This window comes from Emydura macquarii, unplaced genomic scaffold (assembly GCF_026122565.2).
Source record: "Emydura macquarii macquarii isolate MOO-44397 ecotype Brisbane River unplaced genomic scaffold, CSIRO-AGI_Emac_v2 contig_3534, whole genome shotgun sequence".
Classification (NCBI taxonomy): domain Eukaryota; kingdom Metazoa; phylum Chordata; order Testudines; family Chelidae; genus Emydura; species Emydura macquarii.
This window is the reverse complement of record NW_027133671.1, coordinates 650,816-677,102: the sequence shown is the minus strand read 5'-3', so window position 1 is coordinate 677,102 and position 26,287 is coordinate 650,816. Positions and strand designations below refer to the sequence as shown.

At 45.5% G+C, this 26,287-nt stretch overlaps 1 protein-coding gene across 5 annotated transcripts in view; it reads right to left on the bottom strand.

Moving 5' to 3' along the window:
• Positions 1 to 25,467, bottom strand: part of MTA1 (metastasis associated 1) — a 111,171-nt gene extending 85,704 nt beyond the window's left edge. For 3 of the 5 annotated variants that reach the window (XM_067536342.1, XM_067536347.1, XM_067536348.1), the window contains exon 1: positions 25,378 to 25,467. In XM_067536342.1, the coding sequence (XP_067392443.1) occupies positions 25,378 to 25,405 (28 nt within the window). In that variant the 5' untranslated portion in view covers positions 25,406 to 25,467. Of the gene's footprint in view, positions 1 to 5,965; positions 6,026 to 25,377 lie in introns of those variants that run through there. The other 2 variants (XM_067536343.1, XM_067536344.1) reach the window with 2 other exon arrangements.
• Positions 25,468 to 26,287: the final 820 nt, after the last annotated feature.

The following is a 26,287-nucleotide window of genomic DNA, read 5'->3' as shown; positions in this document are numbered from 1 at the left end:
GAGAACCAGGCTACTTCCCTGCATTTCTCATTTGCAGCTAAGCTCGTGCTCATGTTTATGAGGACCCGGTAATCTCCCACCTATCACCAGATCCCCAGCCTCTCAACAGCAGCTGGGAGGCAGTGATTAGCCACAGATGGGGCTGAGCCAAACTCCCCCTATAGGGCCAGCCATCCTGTGATACCAGCCCTCCCCATCTAGCCATTAATCATTAGTGTCCAGGTCCAACCAGAGTAGCTCTTGAGTTCACACTCTACTAAATCTAAGATGGGGGAATCCAGAGGGAAGTTGTGTCTGACCTGTATTTAGATTTTAAGCTCAATAGCCCCTCAGGGTAGGAACCATGTCTTCCTCAGCCCTGAACAGGCTGGCAGGGCTTACCATCATGGTTTGTTTGTTGAGGCGATGGCAAGTTGTCTGACAGAGTGAACAGAGCACTGGTCAGTGCAACAATCCACCTGTCAACTAACAGGTGCTAGAGAACAGTGGGGAGTGTGGAACTACAAATCCGAGTTGACTGGACATCTTCCCAGTAGCTAGACAGGAGCAGGGTGTTCTGTAGTCAGTGAACCAGCAAGCATGCCCCAGAGGACTAAGAAGAAAAAACAGGGTATAGTCTTTCAAATAAAGTTACAGAGATACAAAATGTGGGCATAACACCGTGAAAAGGCAGGGCAGCATTTTCCCTGTGATGTTGGATTTACGTGATGACAAGAATTACAACCTTGCATGGGAAGGCTCAGCTATCACAACATGCACATTTGTGCTGCATAAAATTATTAAAAATCCCAATAAACTTTAAGGACACTACACAGCAGCACTCTGAAATCACAAACAGGGTCTCCAGCTCCTTAGGTTGACTCCCATTATCTTGGAATGAAGGGCCAAGGGCTGAAACCCTCTTCCTGCCTCTGCAACAGCCACTTTCTCTTTAAATCTTCCCTCTTTTCAGGATTCAAGAGTCAGTGATGGACAAAGCTCAGAAGTCTGGAGTTTGCATTTGGTTTGGAAAAGGATCCAAAGTTTGAATCTTATCTGTATTTGAAACCCAAAGTGTCAATTTTTATCATAAGAAAGCACGAGGCTGGTATACTATGCGAAGTAAGAGCAAAAAGAGTTTAAAATCACTATGACTAATTCTAGAACAGGCAGCCTAAAGGAGTAACATTTAGCACTTTACAAACATTAAGAATTAATGGAACAATAACTAAAATTAGAGGAAACCATACCAACAAGAGAACTAGTGGGTTTTCTTCTGAGGGGGCATGCACTGAGTGGAGGAGGTGCATGAGTGAGCATGTATCTCCCACACAGCTCTGCCTCACCATAGCTCTCTGCACATCAGCAAGTTGGGGGAGGGAATCTGCTGCTACGTAGATCCTCCCCTTTTGTCTCTCAGAGGAGACTCTTTAGGGATATAGTGACTACTTCAGAGTCAGGGTTCCAGGACCAGGAGAAGGGATGAATGATTCCTTCCTCCCTCCCTCCCTCTGCCCCCTACTCAACTAACTACTATTCACCCCAGTTACTCGACCAGCTCCGCAGCAGAGTGAAGATTTGGGACTAAATGTAAAGAGATTACATTCATGAACTCCAAGACTGAAAATCGGAGAACTCAAAAGTAAAGAAATGTCAACGTTTTTATTTGAACATACAACCTTAACTCCACTCCTCTATAAGTAGGTATGCATTACAAGCCTTCAATTACGTTCTGCGTAGTATTTCTCAAACAATAGAACATAAAATAAAATGACAACCTTACATGAAACATTGTATTAACGCACATTACGACAAGAGCTTATTACAAAAATTTGGCATGAGTTAATAAAACAGTGTTATCATTAGAGATTATAGGCTTGCCAAAAACTAGCATAGAGCAACCACTAACAGTTTATGATTGTAAATATACCAGATACAGGACTTCTAGATTTTTTTTTTAAACAAACTATATTTGAAATGAGTGGCAAAGGACAATTTACAAGTCTGTGATTAGTATCTGCAATCAAATCTTGGCACCGCCCACACTAACAGCCTATAGATACGGGTGCCCTTTTAAGTGGCCACACAAAGGTGGGTGGTGGGTTGCCACCAAGCACAAGCAGTCGCAAATGCTCTGCAGATGAAGTACTCACTTAGAGGATATGTTTAAACCATTGCACCATAACATTGGCCATGTCATGAAGCCTTTGATCTCTGATAGTACATTTCAACTTTAATGTAGATACACGCCAACACATCATAAACGTTTCAAATCAGTCTCTCACACATTAAGCAGCTCACCATGAGTAACAAGCAGGTGAAGAAGATGTTGTGATCCAGGCCACATTACTGAAACTAGCTGGAAATACTTATAAAATTTCTATCTTTTTTATGAATAATTAAAAGTAGAGTGTGCTACAAATCAAATAAAAGGGAAGTCCAAAGAGAAGAGAAACAGCATTCACATTCTCTCAAAAGCTCTTAAGACCTACACATGTCTAACTAGAGTTCAAATATTCTATACAAAGTCACTTCTGTGAACCGCTGCTCAGCATAAAAAAATTAAAATTCAGAGACTTATCCCTTAAAATGGTGCTTTAGAGGGTAGGGAACTCCTGCAGGTGCATCAAAAATTATACATAATGTGGTTAGTTCCCACAGCCTCTCTCAGGAATTCAGAATGATTAGGAAACAAACTCCTTTTCCATGTTATCCATCAATTATATGCATCTTCCAGAATACTGGGAGGGAAGAGGGAATTTACAAATAAAAGGAAAGTTTGGAAACTAAACTGAACTGGTCACATCAATAAATCATCTCCAACTACTTTAATGCTATAGGATTACTATAACTACTGTAATGTTTCTTCACTAAGTTTTGCACAAAGGGGTGCAATATTTCCTTATCACCAACAGCCCAGCTGCCGCTATTTTCACAAAACAGTCTCTGTAGATAGTGGCTAAAATTCCTATTGATGATTACTTCACAAATGAGCACTGGGACACTGGGAGCCTAATGGTTCTGACACAGGTAAAATATCAGGTGGTGTGAAAGAAAGGGGGAGGGAGAGGAGTGAACACCAGCACCGTGCTTGTAATTCAGCCACTGCTACAATGCAGGGAGAGGATATGCAGCTAAGACCACCACCCCCCAAAAATATTAAGAAATAAATTCATAGATTGCAAGTCCAGAAGGGACCAATGTGATCACCCAGTCAGAACTCCTGTACAGCACAGGCCAGAGAACCTCCGCAACAAAATTCCTAGAGCAGGTAGTTTAGAAAAGCAGCCAACCATGATTTTAAAAATGGTCAGTGATGGAGAATCCCCCACCACCCTTGGAAAATTGTTCCAATGGTTAATTACTCTCACTGTTAAATAGGTACACCTTCTTTCCACTCTGAATTTTGTCTAACTTCAACTTCCAGACATAGGAGCATGTTATATCCTTCTCTGCTAGGTTGAAGAGCCCATTATTAAATATTTGTTTCATATACAGATACTTTTAGACTGCAGTCAAGTCACCCCTTAACCTTCTTTGTTCAGCTGAACAGATTGAGCTCCATGACAGCCTATCACTATAAGGCAGGTTTTCTAATCCTTTAATCATTCTTGTGACTCTTCTCCGAACCCTCTTCAATTTACCAACATTCATCTTGAATTGTGGGCATCAGTACTGGACACGGTATTCCAGCAGCAGTCACATCAGTGCCAAATACAGCAGTAAAATAACCCCTCTACTCCTACCTGCAGTTTCCATTCATGCACCCAAGGATCACATTAGCCCTTTTGGCTACAGCGTTACACTGGGGACTCATGTGCCGTTGATTATCCACCACAACCCCTAAATCTTTTTCAGTGACAGAAAAAAAAGCAGCATGACACCGAAGTAATACATGAGGAAATCAGGCACTTCAGATAGGAGAGATCAAGCGTCCTGGCCTACTGGCTTTACCACTTACTGCCCTACATGCAGAACCAATCTACCTGCTCTGTGCTCCATGAAAGTAACAAAGAGAGCAGAAGGATGCAGGGAGTCTCCTCAGAAACAAACACATCCTCCACTCTCACACTGGCTCCTTGCAGAATTCTGAGTGAGAGTTCAAAGATTCAGTCCTTATCTTTAATGTGTTCAGTGACCTGGACTGTGGATACCAAAAAAGAGCATCTGATGACTGATGAAGACTGTGATTGATAACTTCCCTCCTCTGGCACAGTGTAGCTTTCTGCAGTAAGGGTAAACAGAGCAGCAAACAGAGAACAGCATTTGTCTATGTTAAAAAAGTCAACACAAAAAACACTTCACTGCCCACACTTCTCCCCCTGCGGGAGCACAAAAGAACAAACACCACGTGACAGATGTTAATCAGGTAACAAGGCACTGAGGGAAGGTACTCAGATACTAGGTGATGAGCCTACATAGAATCGTTAGGGCTGGAACATTGAAGTCTGGACATCACAGAAGGAGGAGTGCTTCAGTGAAGCACCCACAATTCTGGAATTCTGTCTAATACTAGGAGATATAAATTTCTGGTCCAAATAACACAATCTGCCCAAAAGCTAACATTTTTTGGGAGAGAGATTGGATTAACAGCAGAGATAAATTGTACCAATGTGGGGAAAGGTAACAGTTATGAACTCAGAAGCTTCCAAGCATCTGCACACTTTACAATCCTCAGAAAAATGGTTTGAACATTCCTCATGAATTTTCTCCTTCTGTTTCACATGGAGTTGTAGAGAGATCAGGATTGGGTTGGCTGCTGCTGTGGCAACTGTTCAGCTCCTGCATTTTTGGATAGGGAAGGATGCAGATGTGCTCTCCTTTTTCCTTTTTGCTCACTAAGGTTTTTAGACTGAATGTCAGGCTATGAAATGAGATATGGATCCTGTTCTTTGTTATTGGTAGTTAGCATGGAGAGAGTTGAATATATTATTAGAGACATGTCAATGACCATCTAAGGGAGGTCCGGACACCAAATAGTTATGGAGTCGTTTTGTTTTGAAAGGGAGGATGGCCTATTAGCGTGCAAATTTATACAGACATTGCTTTTATGTATGATCTTACATTTTAATGTAAATTAATACTCAAATATTAGTTGTTTCTATCATAAAAAATCTTGTTTCAATGCAAGCTTCAGTAAATATATCAAATATACATTTTGACTAAAGAAACTTGTAGCAAACAGTTAAAAATTGCTCGCATGGATCCACATAGCAGGCATTGCAAAATGCATGCCCTTATATTCAATTTAAACTTTCTTGATCGCAGCATCCGTTGGATTTAAATCTGTTGATAGCAGCACCCGTTGGAGTTAAAGGTGGCACACCATTGACTGCAACTCAGTTTTCTTCTACTAATTCAAGAATCTATTGTGTGAATCAAGTAACAGGGAAGAGCATGAATTCTTGCAGGCAATCATTTTGAAGAACTATAAGAAGTAACCAACTGATCCAATGGTGTGATTCTATTCCTCCCTGCTTGGATATGAAGCACACAGATACTTAAGCGTCTGCCTTAGCTAGGACCAAAAGGTCTTCAAGAGTATTCAGAGTCACAGAATGTTCCACACAACACTCGTGGGTTGCTCTCTGAAGGACAGAAGCATCAAGTGTATCTAATATGACTGTACTGGACAAATTTAGAAGTCTTTTTTCAACTGGGGATTGTCCCTGGACTGCCATGAAACTGGCTTGGCAGCCAAAGATGTCCTCATGCCACACTAAGGTGAATTTTGTAGGTAAGGAACAGGAATAGGACTCCCAACGCCTGGGTTCTGTTCCAGTTCTGCCAGACTTCCTGTGGTACCTTGGACAAGTCACTTAACCTCTCTATGCCCGCTATCCAGCTGCAAAAATGGGAATTAATACTTTCCTACCTCACAGGACTATTGAAGGTATTTTCATAGGGTAGGTATTACCTGAATGCCTCACAATGAGGAGGTCCATATGAGTATCAAGTACAAGAAGTGCAACTAGTCACCAGATACCTCAGGTTCCATTGATGTTGTCAAAAGTGCCATGTGCCTGCTGCTGCCGCCGCCACCATCAAGCCAACAAACCTGAGAAAACAAGCTTTTGCTTTAATTCCCTCTGCTGGATGTAGTCTTCTGGACCTTGAGGCATTGCAAGAAGTCTCTGAGACCTGAATCAGGCTTACTTTTTTTACTGAGACTAAGCACATTAGAGAGATATCTAAGGCTAAACACTAAAACTAATGTTTCGAGGGTTCAGGGTATTTAAATTTTAGGATGAATGCAAACAGAGTGAGGTGGCTCAGGGACCGCTATGTTAGATGGAAAGAAAAACCTAAGATGGTTAGATAATGGAGGAAAGGCTCTTCAACCCCAGACTGGAATGTACTAATTGTCAATTGATGCACATGATTCCTAACGGCGTAACACCTACAGAAGGTTTTATGGCTTGCGAGACAAAGCATGATTCCCATGGCTAATTACCTAGTGTCAACACACCAGTTACCTAGAATTGGCGAAATGAAGCAGAACTACTCCCAAACCACCAATTTCACCACTTTGAGAGCAAGCTTCTGGATCACAACAATGGTTACAGGGAGCCCTAGACTTCCATGCTGCTGTCTGATGCCAAAATCCTGCAACCAACTTCTCAGATCTGAATTGGCAGTGATTGCCCCTCTCACTGAGCACAAATCCACCCAGAATCCCAATTTAAGCTGCTCATAATCACTTGGCATAGCCCAGTCCAAGGACTGGTAACGTTCCCTCCTAAGAACCCATTGGTCTGAGGATCACCAGTGATCTCCTGACAGTCATTAAAATATCATCTCAGGGAATGCCCCTTGGTCATCAGGTCTACATACTTAGCAAATTCCCTACCACCAGAACAGTCTGCTCCAGCTGATAGATTAGCTGCAGTTTGGCTTGCTGCTACTCCGTCACAGCAAGTTATAGCTGCCATATAAGTTGTGGCAGCTCTACCAATCACTTGATCATCTCACATTCCCCTGTATTAGTTTGCAGAGACTCTGCTTGGAGTTCTGAAGCCTCGCAACCCAGACAACTGTAAGCTGCTGAAGGAACGCTCTGTTTTCCACTTCAAGATTTTAGAATACGTAAGGGCTCATCTACACACGTAGATCCTGATCTTCTGTGTGTGTGGACATTCTGAGGACAGGTCTACATTACAGTTAGGACAACATAAACTACCTTGCATTGACTTAGTTGTGCACGTGTCTACACCTCTCCTACCGATAGAAGTGCCCCATTACAACAATGAAGTAAGACCACTTCCCAAGCAGTGTTGAGCCATGGGCAACGTACTGAGGTCAATTCAGCATAAGTGAACACAATGTTACTTACGTCAACCCTAGGAATCCTCCAGCAGTTGTACCACAAAGCCCAACACAGACTGCTTTGGTCACAATTATGAACTGCACTGCACTCATGGAGACCGGAAGTCAGGGACTTTAAAGCCCTATGCATTTTTGAAGTCTGTTCCTGATTGTCCAGGTTGGCAAGCACACTTAGCAACTCTCCACTGTTGTGTGCAACTGCCCAATTGACCATGCCTGCTACACACTCCAGTCTCCTGGGCATGCGGGGAGAAGAGACTGTGCAGGCACAGCTACGGATCAGCTGTAGAAACATGGATATCTACGAGAAGGTTGCACAGGGTAGGTAGGAGAAGGGGTACGACAGGGACCAGTAGCACAGTGAAGGAACTGCTGCAGGCATACCAGAAGGGCAAGGATGCCAACAGTCAATCCCGAGCCAAGCCACGGACCTGCCACTTTTACAAAGAGCTACATGCCGTGATTGGTAGAGACCCTGCCACCAACCTTGCCTTGGATACCTCCAAGAAGCCAGAGTCACAGGCCCCTGGCATGAACAGCAAGGAAGAGGAGGTGATGGAGGTTCTGCAGCTACTGCTTGTCACCCCAAGCCTGCATTATGATGCAATCCCATCAGTCAATGCTCATTTCTCAGCCTCAAAAGAAACACTCCACCATCTGCAGCTGTTCTATGACCATCTCCACCAACTTTGAAATGGTGGACAAATTGCTGTGGGACATAGAGAGCACCAAGAAATCACCATGTTCCCTGCTGATTTGGTTCTTCTTACCGCTGCGCATGTATCAGAGGATTGTGCATCCTGTACTTGCAATACTGATGACAATCAGTGCAGAGCTGTGCAAGCTCCACGCTTCTCAGAGATGGTGGGTAGCAAGGAGGGCCACACAAGTCTGTAGGATTTTAAAGGAATATCCCAACATTTTTTAGTCTAGGTGACATTATGAGATGAAAACAGCTGCACTCTGAGAAATTGCTCCCTTGTTCCCAGTCACCCCTGCATGATTAAATTCCTGCCTCACTATGCACTACCAAAATTTCCCAAAAGAGAGTGTGCTGGACAATGGTGGTTAGCACACTCTGATACCCACCTATGGTACATTGCACTGTGCACTGACACAAGCATGCCTAGTGAGCATGAACACGCACAAGTGACAGCTTTATTCCGATGTAACTTGTGTCAAAGCTTTTACTGCAGACATGCCTTACTCTAGGATACATGTCTCCACACAGAATAATCTGGCATAATTTCATGTGTAGGCAAGCAGTTATAAGAGAAACAGCAGGCATTTTACATAAAAAAGGAGCACACACAACATGTTCTCAAAGGCCTTCCCTTCCAATTAACGAGTAGGCATTTTAAATTTCTTATACTTCTTCCAAGAGACCAATGGGCCTTCAATCTTTAGCCCTGTACACTTGTGAAAGGTCTACCCAAGAAGATAATACCTGGCTTCCAGCAAACAGGGTAAGGCAACATTACCATAATACCTGTGTAACAAGACAGAGGGTAGAAAACCTCACATCTGCCTCCGTTAGCCCAAACCGAAGGGGCTTGGGCAGCACAGGTAACAGCTGCAGCTCCTGATTAAGCTGGGTCCGAGCCTGACCTAACGAAGGAACAGATGGGGACCTGGCCCACAGAGACAAATAGGCCAGTACCTGAAGCCAGGAAGAGAGGCATGCCAGAGCAGGGCAGGGGACTCTGGGAGACAGGCTGTCTGCTGGCCAGGAGGGAAGTCAAACCCTGAGCCTCTGAGCCCATAGAGTGCCTGGGGCAGAAAACTGGGACCGACTGTTATGCACTGTAAATAAAGGAGCACAGGTGATTGCAACATACCAAGGCGTGATGAGTCCTTTGGGCCAGGAAGAGGGGACCCTGTGGACAGAAACAGGGATCCGGGCCACCCGGCCTGCTACCACCTAGATATCAAATACGTCTATGCACGTGCATGGACACACAGTTTTGGTTCTGCATAATATCAGTTCTAACAGTATTCCCCAAGTATAAGTAAGTATAGGAAGCATCTCTGAAACATGTAAAGCCAGAATAAATTTTGCATAAATAATTATATACAATAAATTCAATATACCTCCACCCTGCAAAAATCTCCACTACTTTAAAGAAAAGTTAAGTTTGCAAAGAGAAACATTCAGAAGTCAAGAAATGTCATGGCTACAGGAACACCACTAGTTTGGCTCCTCCTTTATACAAATGCCCTAAATTTCAGTCTTTATTAACATAATCGTGCGTGCACATACAAACAGGCAGAGAACACCATTAGAGACTGTGTGCTACATGAGGCAGTGGGTCCCTATGCACACTGAATATGTAGGAGTGTGGTAGAGCTGTGCCTCAATTTAGGCCAAGTTCTATTTGCAATTACAACATCATAAACCCACATGACGACATCTGGTGAGGGAGACACACCCAGAGGAAAAAGGTAAAACGTATGAGTGCACAAGTGAAGGATCCAGGCATAAGAGGAGACAAGATCTCCATAAGAGGTGTGTAGAGGAAGACTGAGTAGGCACTTACAAAAACATGAACCTCTTTTAAACGTGAACGCAGACACATTTAGCATATCTGTGGTGTTAAGGGTGGCACGGGTGTTCCTGAAAGAGCAATAGGCTTAAATGGAGTATTTCCTCTCTCAGTGCCTAGGTTCACTAGTTCTAATAGGGTGTTTCCCCTCTGCTCTGCAGAACTGGAGACAGGGCTGCATCAATAACCAGGGATAGGCCTCTAGTTCCTCCCCTTAGAAACTCCACCAGAGCTCTAACGTGCTCAAGAAATTAATCTAAAATTGGGCATCCGAATGCAGAAATATTAATCCTATATCCCTATTACACTTTCTTCAGTGCAAGGAGAATTTACATCCAGGTAGGGATGACTTGATTAATCTGCTCATCAAGGGCACAACTACACTTAAAACTTAAGTTGACCTATGTTAAGTCAATTTATAGTCACCACGGTAACTGTGGGTAGTTCATGTCCAAACTGCCCTCCTTCTGTCAGTGGTGCCCCGGCTCCCCACTGGGCACCAGCAGCTGTCCAGTCTCTCAGCACCTCCCCCACACAGGCAGGGAGCCCAGGCAGCAGCCCAGCTAGGAGCCAGGAACCGTGAAATTGACAAGAATGATAACCAACAGCCGATGTAAGTAATCAGCAGCATCTACACCAACACTGCATCACCCTAACTACACCAACATAAGCCCTATGCCTCTCGTGGAGATGGGAGTTGTTATGCTGGTGTAGTATGGCACTTACATTGGCAGAAGGAAGGCTGTAGGATAGACACTGACTAATTAGGTCAACGTAAGCTGCCTTATGTTGATCTCTCTCTGTAGTGCAGACCAGGGGCTGAGAGAAGGAAAACAAGGTAAGTCTGTTTTAAATCCGTCCTCCAATGGCCAAAGTCATTACTCCTGAAACTGGGATTTTAACAGCAGAGGCACTCCATGACAATGTCTTTTACTCAAAAGTAGTACATACCTGAAAAAACAAAACAAAATAAAGGGTTTTTTTGTCTTAGATGTGTATCACTGAAAGCTGTACCTTCCTAGTAAAGACAGCATTAAGCAAAGACTGTACATATAGTTCATAAATGTCTAGAAAATGTAGGAACAAAAACCCAGATAACTACCTTACAAATATGCTTCCAAAGAAGAGAAGAATTTTCTGCTGCAAAAATATAGAGACTAATCTGGACTGATGGACCAGAGTTTTCTCCAGGATGGAAAACTTGGAATTTATAAAGCTCTGTATTAAAAAGTTTAACACAGTAGTACTGGAGGCATTTGAAGTTTGTTTTTTTCTTTGACTGCCAAATGATAGAGAACAAGCAGATCTGTGTACTTTTGGAAAAACCTTTTCCTGTTTTGGCAATGCTCTAAATGCCCTTCTTCTATCCAGTCAATCCCATTGTTTTCCTTAGGGTGCACCAAGCAGGGGTGTGATGGGACTTGCCAGCACCGCCCTGGCCTAGAGAGAGGGTTAACGACACACTGCAGGCTGAATGAGGTGACACGCCTTCACCTCTGCTGGGTATGCTCAGCCTAGAAGTCAGGTATAAAAAGGAAGCAAGCAAGCCAGCTCAGTCCGGACAGGCTGCAGAAGAGGAAGGACACAGACCACCTGCTCTCTCCAGAGAACTGCTGCTGCTGACTTCAATCCCAGAGCTAAGCCACACTCAGGCAGCTTCCAAGTTGACAGACAAATCCAGGGAAGGGACCGAGCCCTGGGGAACAGCACCAGCTGAGACCTCAGAGAATTGGGAACCATTGCCATAGGAAACAGGGTTAGGAGTACCCCTGGGGATCAGGAGAGCGCTATGGGGGGAGGATCGGAGAACCAATCAGCATGTTTTGAGAGGATCCCTGCTGACTCGGTGGCGAGTATCCCCACCAATGTTAGGCACCTGGCTGGGGCTCAGAGAGGCAGCGAGGGCCCAAGCCCCCCACCCAGGGCACCACACATCCCAAGGTAGCGCTCCACTCCCCAACATGCCAATAGAGCATCTTATCCCACCAACGTGGGCCATGCTACCCCGACCAGAGGGCCGCTGTATTGACTCTGGACACCAGGCCACGGCCCTGAATGAAAGGGCCGCTTTGCTGACTCTGGCTGCTAGACCACACTGCCCTAACTGACAGGGCCACTTTATTGACCCAGACCATTGGACCATGTTACCACATGGAATAGTCTGGGGTTAAGGATGAGAGACCCAACTGGTGGCTCTATGGCTTTTCCCTACCTTCTCAGCTCATGTGACCCGACATCTGGGACAGGCCGCATCAGCCCTGTGACAAGGGGCAAAAAGGAAGCAAGCACACCCTCTGTACTGATGAAAAATAGTGATTACAATATCATTGCTCCACTTTGAGTGGTAGGTATCTATGTTAGTGGGATTCCGTAAATAAGGCTGATAGCTGTGAAATGTTGTGATGACGTAATTGCTTCTAGGAACGCTAACTTGAAGATAAGATAGAGACAGATACAGAACATAAGCAGGACTTTAAAGAGGACTCTGAGGATATTAAAAAAAAGATTAAGCTTCCAGGGCACTACCTGGAGAATTAAGAAGCACGTTTGCTCTTAAAAACGTTTATATGGTGTGATGAGGAAATAAATAAAAATAAATAATCTAAAAAAAATAAATAAAATGGAGACCTAAGCCCGAAGTTAAGTGGGGAAGAGGGGCACCACAAGAAAGCAGGAGGAGGAGGGTGCAGCAGGGGAGGCCTCCCAATTCATACTGTGAAAGTAGGCCAATCGACTACTTATCTCAAGTGCCTGTACACAAATGCAAGAAGCCTGGGAAACAAGGAGGAGGAACTGGAAGTCCTGGCACAGTCAAGAAACTACGACATGACTGGAATAACTGAGACTTGGTGGAGTAACTCACACGATTGGAGCACTGTCATGGATGGGTATAAACTGGTCAGGAAGGACAGGCAGGGGCGAAGGGGTGGAGGAGTGGCACTGTATGTAAGAGAGCACTATGATTGCTCTGAGCTCCAGTATGAAACTGGAGAAAAGCCAGTTGAGTGTCTCTGGGTTAAGCTTAGAAGCAAGAACAATAAGGGTGATGTCGTGGTGGGTGTCTGTTATAGACCACCAGACCAGGAGGATGAGGTAGATGAGGCTTTCTTTACTCAACTAGGGAAAGTTTCCAGTTCACAGGACCTGATTTTCATGGGGGACTTCAATCACCCTGACATCTGCTGGAAGAGCAATACAGCAGAGCACAACCAATCTAGAAGGTTTTTGGATAGTGTCACAGACAATTTCCTGGGGCAAGTGCTGGAGCAACCAAGTAGGGGCCATGCTTCTCTTGACCTGCTGCTCACAAACAGGGAAAATTTGGTAGGGGAAGTAGAAGTGGGTGGCAACCTAGGCAGCAGTGACCATGAGATGGTCGAGTTCAGGATCATGACGAAAGGAAAAAAGGAGAACAGCAGGATACGGACCATGGACTTCAGAAAAGCGGACTTTGACTCCCTCAGGGAACTGATGGGCAGGATTCCCTGGGAGGCTAATATGAGGGGGAAAGGAACCCAAGAGAGCTGGCTGTATTTTAAAGAAACCTTATTGAGGGCACAGGAGCAAACCATCCCGATGTGCAGAAAGAATAGCAAATATGGTAGGCGTCCAGCTTGCCGTAACAAAGAAGTCTTTGGCGAACTTAAACACAAAAAAGAAGCTTACAAGAAGTGGAAGCTTGGTCAGATGACTAGGCAGGATTATAAAAATACTGCTCGAACATGCAGGAATGAAATCAGGAAGGCCAAAGCACAATTGGAGTTGCAGCTAGCAAGGGACGTGAAGGGGAACAAGAAGGGTTTCTACAGGTATGTTGCCAACAAGAGGAAGATTAGGGAAAGTGTGGGCCCCTTAGAGAATGAAGGAGGCAACCTAGTGACAGAGGATGTGGAGAAAGCTGAGGTACTCAATGCCTTTTTTGCCTCTGTCTTCACAGACAAGATCAGCTCCCAGAGTGCTTCACTGGGTGGCACAGAATGGGAAGGAGCCGAACATCCCACAGTGCTGAAGGAATAGGTCCAAGACTATTTAGAAGGATTAGACATACACAAGTCCATGGGGCCGGATGCAATGCACCCGAGGCTGCTGAGGGAGTTGGCTGAGGTGATTTCAGAGCCATTGGCTATTATCTTTGAAAGCTCGTGGCAACAGGGGACTGGGAAAAAGCAAATATAGTGCCCATCTTCAAAAAAAGGAGGAAAGAGGATCCAAGGAACTACAGACCAGTCATCCTCACTTCAATCCCTGGAAAAATCATGGAGCAGGTCCTTAAGGAATCCATTTTAAGGCACTTGGAAGAGAGGAAGGTGATCAGGAACAGTCAACACGGATTCACCAAGGGAAAGCCATGCCTGACCAGCTGATTGCTTTCTATGAAGAAGTGACTGGCTTTGTGGAGGTAGGGAAGGCGTTAGATGTGATATACCTTGACTTTAGCAAAGCTTTTGATACTGTCTCTCACAGTATTCTTATCAGCAAGTTAAAGAAGTATGGGTTGGATGAATGGACTATAAAATGGATAGAGAACTGGCTAGAGCATAGGGCTCAACGAGTAGTGATCAATGGCTCCATGTCTAGCTGGCAACCAGTCACAAGCGGAGTGCCCCAGGGGTCGGTCCTGGGGCTGGTTTTGTTCAACGTCTTCATTAATGATCTGGAAGATGGGGTAGATTGCACCCTCAGCAAGTTTGCAGATGACACTAAGATGGGGGAGTGGTAGATATCCTGGAAGTTAGGGATAGGATACAGAAGGACCTAAACAAACTGGAGGATTGGGCCAAAAGAAATCTAATGAGGTTCAACAAAGAAAAGTGCAGAGTCCTCCACTTAGGAAGGAAGAATCCCATGCACAGCTATAGACTGGGGACCGACGAGCTAGGCAGCAGTTCTGCAGAAAAGGACCTGGGGGGAACAGTGGATAAAAAGCTGGATATGAGTCAGCAGAGTGCCCTGGTTGCCAAGAAGGCTAATAGCATATTGGGCTGCATTAGGAGGAGCATTGCCAGCAGGTCACAGGAAGTGATTATTCCCCTCTATTTGGCATTGGTAAGACCGCATTTGGAGTACTGTGTCCAATTTTGGGCCCCCCCACTACAAAAAGGATGTAGACAAGTTGGAGAGAGAACAGCAGAGGGCAACCAAAATGATTAGGGGGCTGGAGCACAGGACTTATGAGGAGAGGCTAAGGGAACTGGGCTTGTTTAGTCTGCAAAAGAGAAGAATGAGGGGGGATTTGATAGCATCCTTTAACTACCTGAAAGGGGGTTCCAGGGAGGAGGGGGCTAGGATGTTCTCGGTGGTGGCAGATGACAGAACAAGGAGCAACGGTCTCAAGTTGCAGTTGGGGAGGTCTAGGTTGGACATTAGGAAAAAGTTTTTTACTAGGAGGGTGGTGAAGCATTGGAATGGGTTACCTAGGGAGGTGGTGGAATCTCCATCTTTAGAGGTTTTTAAGCTGAGGCTTGACAAAGCCCTGGCTGGGATGATATAGCTGAGGTTAGTCCTGCTTTGAGCAGGGGGTTGGACTAGATGACCTCTGAGGTCCCTTCCAACTCTAATGTTCTATGATTCTATGATTCTATGATTCTAATCACTCGAAGATAGAAAAAAGTTTTTTTCCCCCAAAAAGCTACAAAAAGGAGACTCCGAGGTCTCTCAGTACCACATTAAAGCACCAAAATGATGTCTTCACAAGGAAAAAAAAAGGTGCCTTGGCACAAGTTAACAAATATGAGCTAAAGTCTTAAGTGAAGACAAGGCAGTTTATAGTTTCCACACAAGTTATCAGATTGAGTTAGACTATGGAGAGGCCTAGCATTTACTTCAGCCTGTTAACTCATGTGAGCTACACACTGTTTTGTCTTCACTAGGCTTTTACCTCTTTATTTCATTCACGTTAAGAACCCACCCTTGTTCCTAGTGAAGACAAGGCCAAAGAACATATGAGACTGGGCTCTGTTTTGTGCCTGACCACATCTAAGGAAGTGCCCACAAAGTAAGTTATTTTGCTGTAAGTAACAGAGCTCAAACCTCTACCCATGTAGTTAGTGCTATTGGGTGTGCTGGTGCATTGCTCTTACACTGTTTGTGGGGCTGGGAAGAGGGGAAATGATAAGGGGATCTCCTAGCACTGAGTTTTCTGCCATCTCAAGTTGTGACCCTAAGAGCAGTCAGCTCCCCACTTACACATCAGCAGTTGGGGTCACCACTCTTTATGCTGTTGGGTGTGCTGGTGGATTGCTCATGTGCTGTTCATACAGCTCAGGAGCTAGATGCATGGCAGAGTGCTGCTTGCTGGTTCTGCTGACCTCAATGTCCCTTCTAAAGGCAGATCAGACTCAGTTCGGTAACCAGGGTGGTCAGCCAGGTTTATTGCCAACAAGACACAGTCCTAGTGCCCTGGCTCAACACATATAGGTTCACTAACATTGTCACAGACATATGTGTGTATCAGCTCAATCAACAGAACAGAATGCTGTCCCATAGGCCAACAAAAAGTTGCCCCAAACTATGACTTCTGCTTTTATATATTGAAACAAACACACTTCAGATGTTGTTAGTTGCCACCCTTGCACCTGCTAGTTCGAACAAGTCATCCCCGCCTTATCTTTAGAGCCCTACAAATCTGCGAATATCTGCTCTATATCTGCAGATGCATATGTGGATAACCATGGATCCTTTTTTTTTTTTTTTTTTTTTTTTTGCAGATGGTGGATTGGATGTGGATTTCACAGGTGGGAAAGCAGCTGTCTGCAGCTCATAGCCTTTGAGACTGCTTCCCCGCCTCTGAGATGGGGTGGGGGCTGGCTGCTGATCAGCTGTTCCATGGGGCTCCCCTGCGGGCTGCCAATCAGCTGTTGGGCAGCTGCCTGAAAGGGCTGGCCTCTGAACAGCTGATCAGCGGCAGAGACTGCAGTGGAGCTGGTTTGCAAACAGATGATTGGGGCCCCAGAGCTACGGGTGTGGATGACCTAGACTGCGGATGGCGGCCGGAGGTAAGCTGATTGGGACAGAGGCAGATCCACATTTGTGTATCAGTGCAGGGTTCTACTTATCTTTACGAGGCGTTGGTGTATTCCTGTCCCATCCTCTCCAGTCAGGAATGTGCTTAAATGGTTAGTTGATGTCAGAATCGTAGCATCTAGGTAAGGCTTACTTTGGTTCACCATCTTTGATTCATATTCTTAGCCAGGCCTAGGGCTCCTGCAAGGCCTACAATCCAAACTGAAAAGTTATATCAGCATAGCTACATCAGCCACACCCCAAATCAACGCAGCTATGCTGACATTGCTATGTCGAAATAACTTTTCAGAGTAGATATAGCAATCTTTGTTCAAAAAGGTGATGTTCTTGTACCAACAGAAAAACCCCTTCTGTCACCAGAGCCTGCATTTACACTACAGGGCTGTGCTGGCATGGCATAGTCGCCATAGTGTAGACATAACCCTTAACTACTCAGCTATATATTTTTGCTCAATGCCCTGAAGATGGCCCAGACTCCGTAAGAGATTTATTTTGCCCTTGCACAATTGATTTTTTGGATCATGTGATTTCCATATTCTGTTTCACATGTGACAGACTGCTCAATTTAACAGCCAATGAGCTGGGGCCTCACAAAATCCCTGTACTCGAAAAGGCCTGCCTGAGATGAAAGCTTAATGATATATGGCAAGATTCAAAAGCTCCAAACAGAGGAATCTTTTCAATCAATTGGGACAGGTCTAGTTTGAGAAATTTATGAATGAAGGTAAGTTGCAACTTTAACTTTTGCTACTAGGAAAGCATATATAAACAGAACAGTGGGCGAGTTTCTTTGCAAGTTTTATTTTAAATTGCAATAAAAAAAGTGAAGAAATGCATCTTGAATAACCCTAGAAAGCTCTAATAATTTTCCTGGAAAAGAAAGATGACATTTCCTGTAGCTTTTGAGAATAGGATGAGCAACACTTTTTCTTCATATTAAGTTCAATTTAGGCTTTACCACAAAATTAAGTTAGTAAAAGTAGATGAGAAAGGGCTTATTGGAAATATTTAAGGCTTACATTTGCTCAAATTGTAGCATCCTGCCATTTATCATTGACTTCCAGAAGAGGTTGTATCACAACTTCTGGGGGTGGTTTGTGAAAAAGCTTTCTTTCTACTTCCAGCAAGAGAAACTTCCTATTTACTAATGGAAGTCACTCATTTCACGATTGAGTGAATGGAAGCACAATTTCAAAGTATGAAACTTTAATTAGAGTAACCAAAGTTATTTTTAAAAAGGACTTTAATACTGAAGAAAGCATTTCACCAGGAGCCAAACTTCTCACATGATTTTCCTAATTGTTTGGTAATTAAGTAGAACCGCCTTAATTCTTACTAATTATGGACAGTCCAACAGGCTAATTATTGATTAACGAATTTACAAATTAGTAAGAAAACAAAGTTTTTAAAAAGCAATCATGTTTCAAAAATACTTCATTATATTAGAGATGTATAGGGCTCAACGAGTAGTGATCAATGGCTCCATGTCTAGCTGGCAACCGGTCACAAGCGGAGTTCCCCAGGGGTCGGTCCTGGGGCCGGTTTTGTTCAACGTCTTCATTAATGATCTGGAAGATGGGGTAGATTGCACCCTCAGCAAGTTTGCAGATGACACTAAGATGGGGGAGTGGTAGATATCCTGGAAGTTAGGGATAGGATACAGAAGGACCTAAACAAACTGGAGGATTGGGCCAAAAGAAATCTAATGAGGTTCAACAAGGATAAGTGCAGAGTCCTCCACTTAGGAAGGAAGAATCCCATGCACAGCTATAGACTGGGGACTGGGCAGCAGCTCTGCAGAAAAGGATCTGGGGGTAACGGTGGATAAAAAGCTGGATATGAGTCAGCAGTGTGCCCTGGTTGTCAAGAAGGCTAATGGCATATTGGGCTGCATTAGGAGGGGCATTGCCAGCAGGTCACGGGAAGTGATTATTCCCCTCTATTCGGCATTGGTGAGGCCGCATTTAGAATATTGTGTCCAGTTTTGGGCCCCCCACTACAAAAAGGATGTGGACAAGTTGGAGAGAGTGCAGCGGAGGGCAACCAAAATGATTAGGGGGCTGGAGCACAGGACTTATGAGGAGAGGCTGAGGGAACTGGGCTTGTTTAGTCTGCAAAAGAGAAGAGTGAGGGGGGATTTGATAGCGGCCTTTAACTACCTGAAAGGGGGTTCCAGGGAGGAGGGGGCTAGGCTGTTCTCGGTGGTGGCAGATGACAGAACAAGGAGCAACAGTCTCAAGTTGCAGGGCGGGAGGTCTAGGTTGGACATTAGGAAAAAGTTTTTTACTAGGAGGGTGGTGAAGCACTGGAATGGGTTACCTAGGGAGGTGGTGGAATCTCCATCCTTAGAGGTTTTTAAGCTGAGGCTTGACAAAGCCCTGGTTGGGATGATATAGCTGAGGTTAGTCCTGCTTTGAGCAAGGGGTTGGACTAGATGACCTCCTGAGGTCCCTTCCAACTCTAATATTCTATGATTCTATGTACTGTAGTCAATTTTGTAAAGTAATGGAGTCCTAATATACTACAAGAGCTCATGATACTCAAGACTTACTAAAACTTCACTAGATAAAGAGAAAAGACTGAAGTTTATTTATTAAAAAGAATCAAGTTTGTAAGTTAGAGAGGAATAAGATAGTGAGGGTCCAATGTATCAAATTCCATTCCCCATTTGACACTGCAGCTAACTAATTTTAACTTTAACATCATGATCACTTTGCTGTCAAAAGATTATTATATCTCTGCACACAAAAGCAGATGTTACACTATTTTACAAAAAAGCCTGAAGTCCAACTCAAGAACACACAGTACCAAATTTCAAGTTTCGACCCTGAACTACTGAAGTGTTTAAAATAAGTTTTATTTTTCTTTTAATTAATAATTGCACACGTATTTTTCTACTTTTGTCATCTAAAAAAAATCTGTATGTAAACTGCTGGCAGTTCTGGTCACCTCATCTCAAAAAAGATACATAAGAACTGGAAAATGTACAGAGAAGGGCAACAAAAATGATTAGGAGTATGGAACAGCTTCTATGAGGAGAGATTAAAAAGACTGGGACTGTTCATCTTGGAAAAGAGACAACTAAGGGAGTGGGGGGGGGGCGTGGACAGAGGCCTATTAAAATCACAAATGGTGTGGAGAAAAAGTGAATAGGGAAGTATACCCCTTCGTATTAAACAAGACCCAGGCTTGAAATCTGATGAAATTAATAAGCAACACATTTAAAACAAACATAAGGAAGTACTTCTTCACACAACCCACAGTGAAGCTGTGGAGCTCATTGCAAGGGGACGTTGTGAAGGCCAAAACTATAACTATAGGTTCATGCAGGATAGATCCATCAATGACTATTAGCCAAGATGATTAGGGATGAAACCCCATGTTCTGGGAGTCCCTAAACTTCTGACTGCCAAAAGCTGAGACTGGCAACAGGGAATAGATCGCTTTGTTCGTTCCCTCTGAGGTATCTGGTACTGGCTAGATGTCCATTGATCTCACCCAATATGGCCGTTCTTATGAAATCAATTGGACTCAGTGCTGCCAAGTGTACACAGCTAATCAAACTGGTGAAATAAAGAAAAGTTAGGTGATACCAATATTTTCAGAAATAAGTGACTAAATTGATGGTGTCCCTTTCTCAGGATGGCTATATATGCATAAACCCTATTTGTGACTCTCCAGGCAGATGAAGAAGTTAAAATATTTGCAATGTCAGTTCCAGAAATTTTTTTAGAAGGGTCACCTAAGCCATAAAAAAAAAAAAAAGAACCTAGCCACCTTACAACCCCCCAAAAAGACAGTCTGAATTAATAGGTCTTGCAACATGCCTTGAAGGCCAGTAACTCTGGCTCTGTAAACAAAGGAAGTGAAGCGTAGAATTAAAGGGCCCCACCTTGAAAGCTCTGCACCCAGCCCCATTCACACACAAATCTAGAACTATTAGTCAGTTGCTTCCTAGCTGATCTCAATTCTCATGATAGTGTAAAAGGACAGATTTAAAAACTTTTATTAAAGATAAATGTTTTTAAAAAAGGATCAAGTACAGAGTTTAAACAAAAGAGTTTCTGGACATCCAAGCATAATGTACAGATTATCAGCGGGTACAGAGTTTGGTTGGAAGTTGGAGCGTACAAGGAAAGCATAATCTGCTGTATCCCGGATAGAGGGCAATAGGTTTGACAGTTAACAGTACAAGCAGTCGGGTAAGAGGGTACGTTGCTCATACAAAAGTTCCGTTTAAGCGTGGTTTGCAGGAAGTAGATACGGTAATGAAAGCAGGTTGACCCTCATTGAGTGAGAATTATGGTATAGATAATCCTCCAGTACATAAAATCTAATAAGGAAAGGCTTTCGATTCCCATCATCTACAAAGTAATCAGGACCAAACCATCAAGGGCTCCAAAAAAAAAAAGTGAGTTGTACACTGGTAGATATTTAAAGTCTGCAGAGTGTACTGACACAAGTATACTAATACAGCCTATCCAAAACACACCACTAAGATAACATATCATGAACCCGCAGAAGTTTCTGGAGAGTCTTCAGGTGTGGCCTAAAGCTAAAGCACACTGCAGTAGTCCAATCTGGAGAGGACAAAGTCCTAGAAGACTGTGGAAAGCTCCATATAGAAAAGGAAAAGTTGTAAGACGATGAAAAAACCTACGCTTGGCTACTGCTGAGCCCTGATAATCCAGAAGTAACCATGAATTGAATAGGACCACTAAACTGTAAAGGTTGTTAACAAATGGCACGCCTACCCACACATTCCAGGAATCAGCTCTCACTCTCACCATCTCTGCTGGTTATTTCACCTCTTCACCCAACATTTCCTCTGCTCCATCTCAAGTCACCTTCAAGTAAGACCCAACTTCAGCTAAATGCTGGGAAAGCAGAGACCACATCACTTGGGTCTGATGAAAGAGATAAATCAATAGAACACTCAGCTCTGTATCATAACAATGCATTTTCACAATCTCCTCGATCAACTTCACACACACACTGACAAAATACGGCAGAAAAATTGGATCAGGACTCCAAAAAGATCTGCATTCAATCCTTAGCTCTGGCACAAACTTCCTTAATCTTTGGGCCTCAGTTCCCACCTGAAAGTGGATATTACTATTAGCCTATATTACTAAGGTGTCATGAGGATAAATTCACTAATATGTGAAAGGTGCTCAGAAACTATGAAGATGGGGGCATAAGAAGGAAATCCTGGGGAGTTCCAAAAGGTGGTAATATCACATAGGAGAAAACAAAACAAAAAATAGACAGCTACTGGTCCCTAGTGATGCACTAAAAACACTTTACCATAAAAGACTGATGATATCATAGGTCTTTTTTTTAAGCCAGTATGAGAGACTCCCAAAACTAACACCTGACTCAAAGGGCAACTTTTAAAATTCCAGATAAGGCAAGAACCTTGGCACTAAACTTCTCCAAGATGTTAGAGACAGGACTATCGTTGGCAAGACTGTCAGTGTCAAGAGGTAGCTTCTTGGGCATCAACATAATTGTTCATATATGCTGCCCTCCTGAGTAGAGGAGTTAGCACTCTGGTAACAGTGATATAAAACATATCCCTATCGTAACTTTACCAGCCAGCAGGGACATAGATCCAAGCTGTAGGTCACAGCCTAAAACTCCCCACTATCTTTAGGCATCATGTTTGTCCAACTACCTTTCTAGAAACAGGAAACCCAAATGGATCTGCCGTTATACAGCCAGCCAGTCACTGCAAACCTAACCAATCTTGTCGAACATTTGACTGCTTCCAAACAAAAGCAGACCACATTCACCATGCTGCCCCAGAAGATTTCAGGCTATTTGGGCTTTCATAGAATCTATGGTGGAGAAGAAAATCTTCACTATTATATTCAAGGCACATGATTTCAAACAGTTCTTTATAGGTGATCAGTCAAATTCAGTGCTCAATTTCTGCTCTGGCCTCTTTAATGTAAAGACATTCCATCTGCTGCAGGCGGTCTGTACACCATGGGGACTGTTGAGGATGGTGCTAAGGAAGATATTTGCAAACTACTGTATCAACTTTAGAGGGTAAAAGATAGCTAAAGAGTCCTACAGAGTGGTCCACAAAGTGCATTGTACTCTGCATCGGAAAATACTATTAGTTTCTGAAGGCAGGCAAATAAAACAGGTTCCACACATCTGCAGAGCAAAGGTGTGTGCAGACTTATCTGGTTCATGTACGACAAGACCATAATAAAGTAATCTTCACCATGACTGTTGCCAATCCCAACTCCAAAATAAGCTTAGCAAATACTGTCATCTAGACAACCTAGTACAGACCATTATGATTATGGCAGCCACTGGATCTTGAGTCAATATAGCAGGGTCCTCATTTCCCTGGAGACTGAAGTAACTCCGGACAATAAGCCTAGATGACCAAAAACAAGTAATCAACAGGGAGTCAAATGTATGAAGGTGGTCCTTTCAGAACCTGGCATCCCATTTTAATCATACCCTGAACTCATGGCAGGCGCGCACACAGCCGGTTATGAAATGGGAGTCTCTCTCCTTCCAAGGCGATGCAACCAACACAGCCTCCTTCATGAGCTCAGAACAGAAGAGTCCCCTAGAGGCTGTATTGTCCATATAGGTCTTGTAACGCTTGTCATGTAAAACAACAGTGTGCTAATTTAGGCTAATAGCCAATAACCTCTCCCTACACAACACGACCCACAGAGCATGGTGCCTATCATTCAATGCTCCAGAGATGAGACTATGAGCAAGACTGTCAAACTCCAAACAAAATGGTCAATCCCTGTGATTTATAAACCAGATTATTTCACAACAGGAACCAAGAGTCACAAACCCCTACCAATGATCACCTTCAGTATTCTACCCTCAATAAACCCAATCCACAGCAGTGATGCTCAGCATTTTCTGAAGCCAGAGGTGCAAAATTATGACAGCAGGGAGCCACATTACATCCCCTCACCAAGCCAAATACGCAGGGAAGTGGGTAGATGTGACAAAGTAAGAGGCACCTAATGGAGCCAAAAGCAAGAGAACAGTAAGAGGTAGGCCAAGGTGAGTCAGAGAGATGAGCTAAAAGGACAATAGTTGGAAGCCAGGACTGGTACTTGGTCCTCTGCCACTCCCTGCTTTGAATGTCACTCCTGCCATATCCTCTTAATTCATCCATTTTCCTGGAACTGATAACACCATAATGGCCACTGGATGCCAAAGGAAACGGGGCATACTAGGATGCAGGGCACTGATATAGAACAAACCCCCTTGTACCATTCCTCCCCACCTCACTTCCAGGAATAAGGAAGCTCCACAGCACAGCTTTCATACAGGAAACCAGTTACGGATGAATCTACACCAGGCCACCCTTTCAAAGTTTATATTCCCTAAAATTCCACCCCAGATGCCTATGGCCTCTTCTTTCTCCTCCCATGAGTTAAACCTGACACAGTAGGACAGAAGTGGGGGACTCTGAGTAGCAGGGAAGAGGTTGGAGTCAAGCACAAGCCACCATAAAACCGTGGTGGGAAGAGGGGAAGACAGAAACTAGCAGATCTTTTGTACCAGCTACGGAGAGCCTCTCCTTATCCTCACATACACCTCCCCACAACCCTGCCCCATACACACCCGACCCCACACATCTCCCCAGTTCTACAACCCCAAGCCCTCCTCCCCATCCAACCTTACCTCCTCCCACCACCTTTCTTTCACCTCCCAAGCCCTCACCCGCACACCCTAGCCCTACAGTCCTGCCCCAGAGACAACTGTCCCCCTCCAACTCCCCAGCCCCATCACACCCATAGTCTTGGAACCCCCACATCCATTCCCCGCTCCCCCACCTCCACCTCCACAAACACTAACCCTTCCCAACCTCAGCTCTGCAACCCCCTTCCCACCCTACAGCACCCATCCAGTGCTAGCCCCATCCTGCAAGCCCTACACACATCCAGTCCCCCATTTTCCCTAACCGCTACCCCAAAATCTCCTCATCCCTACGACCATTGCCAACCCCTGCGCTGCCAGCCCCCCAACTCTAAACTCCCTACAACCCTCAAACCCACCCAGCCCCCAAACACTCGACCCCACCCCTACATCCTCCCCGGCCACTCAGCACCCATCCCCTGCCAGGCCCCCAACTCAGCCCCACCCCTGCAACCCCACACCCACCCTACCCCCACTCCTCTAACCCTCACGCCCACCCAGCCCCCCACTTCCAGCCCCCAAACCTAGCCCCCCACGGCTCCACACCCACCCAGCCCCAAACCCAGCCCCAAACCTAGCCCCACCCCTGCAACCCTCACACCCACCCAACCCCCCACTTCCAGCCCCCAAACCTGCCCCTGCCCCCACCCCTGCAACCCCGCGGCCCCCACCCCACAAACCCCCTCGGCGGGGCGGGTGGGGGGCCCGTGACGCGTTGCTCAACCACCGGGAGACGAGAAGCGGCGCGGCGGTGGCGGTGGAGGCGAGGCCAGGCCAGGCCGGGCCGGGCCGGGCCGGGCCGCGGGGCTCTTACCTCCGACCCGGTACATGTTAGCGGCCATGCCCGGTCGAGATCCAGGACTGGGCCGGGCCAGGCCGCTCCCGCCACTGCTGCCTCCCGGTGCCGGATCCGCTGGAAAATGGAGGCTGGAGCGGCCGGGAGGGGGAGGGGAGCGAGGGAATTAAAGGGGCCGCGCCGGCCGGAGAGGGAGGTTGAGGGGGGCTGCCAAAGTGGGCGGGGCGGGGGGAGGACAGGTCAGAGCCGGGGGGCGGGGTGTGGGGTGGCAGATCAGAGCTGAGGGGGGCGGGGAGCTGTGTAGGGAGTGGGGGACAGATCAGAGCTGGGGGGGCAATGCAGGGAGTGGGGGGCAGATCAGAGCCCCCGACGGCAGAATTGAGAGGGGAAGGGCAGCTTGTGGGGAGTGGGGGGCAGATGCTATTTGGGGGGCAGTGGGTAAGGGGGATGGCAATGGCCACAGTGGCGAGAGGAGTTGAAGGGATGGGGCAGCCGGGCGCTGTGGGGGGGTAGGGTGAGAGAACTGGGCGTGGATGGAGGGCGGGGGGGGGGGCACAACGAGAGAGAAGGAGGGGAGAGGAGGGCTGGGCTGGGCGGGGCGGGGCGGAGCAGAGCTGGGCGCTGGGAGAGGAGGAGTGGCAGGAGAGAGAACGGGGATATAAGGAGGATGGAGGTCAGCTGGGGAACAGGCTGGCAAGGGCTGGGAGGCAGAAGAATGGGGCAGAGGAGAAGCAGTGGAGCTAGCCTTAAGCCTAGTCCACCATTCACGGGGCACAGCTGCCAAACTGCACCTGCCTCACAGCCTGCAGCAAGCGGATGGCGAGGGGGGTTCAGAGTTGAAGCAAGATAAGCTCCCTGCCACTGTTAGACACTTGCCTCTTGAGGGGCAGCAAGTCTGGTCCGGTGGGGAAAGGAAACTCCTGAGGGA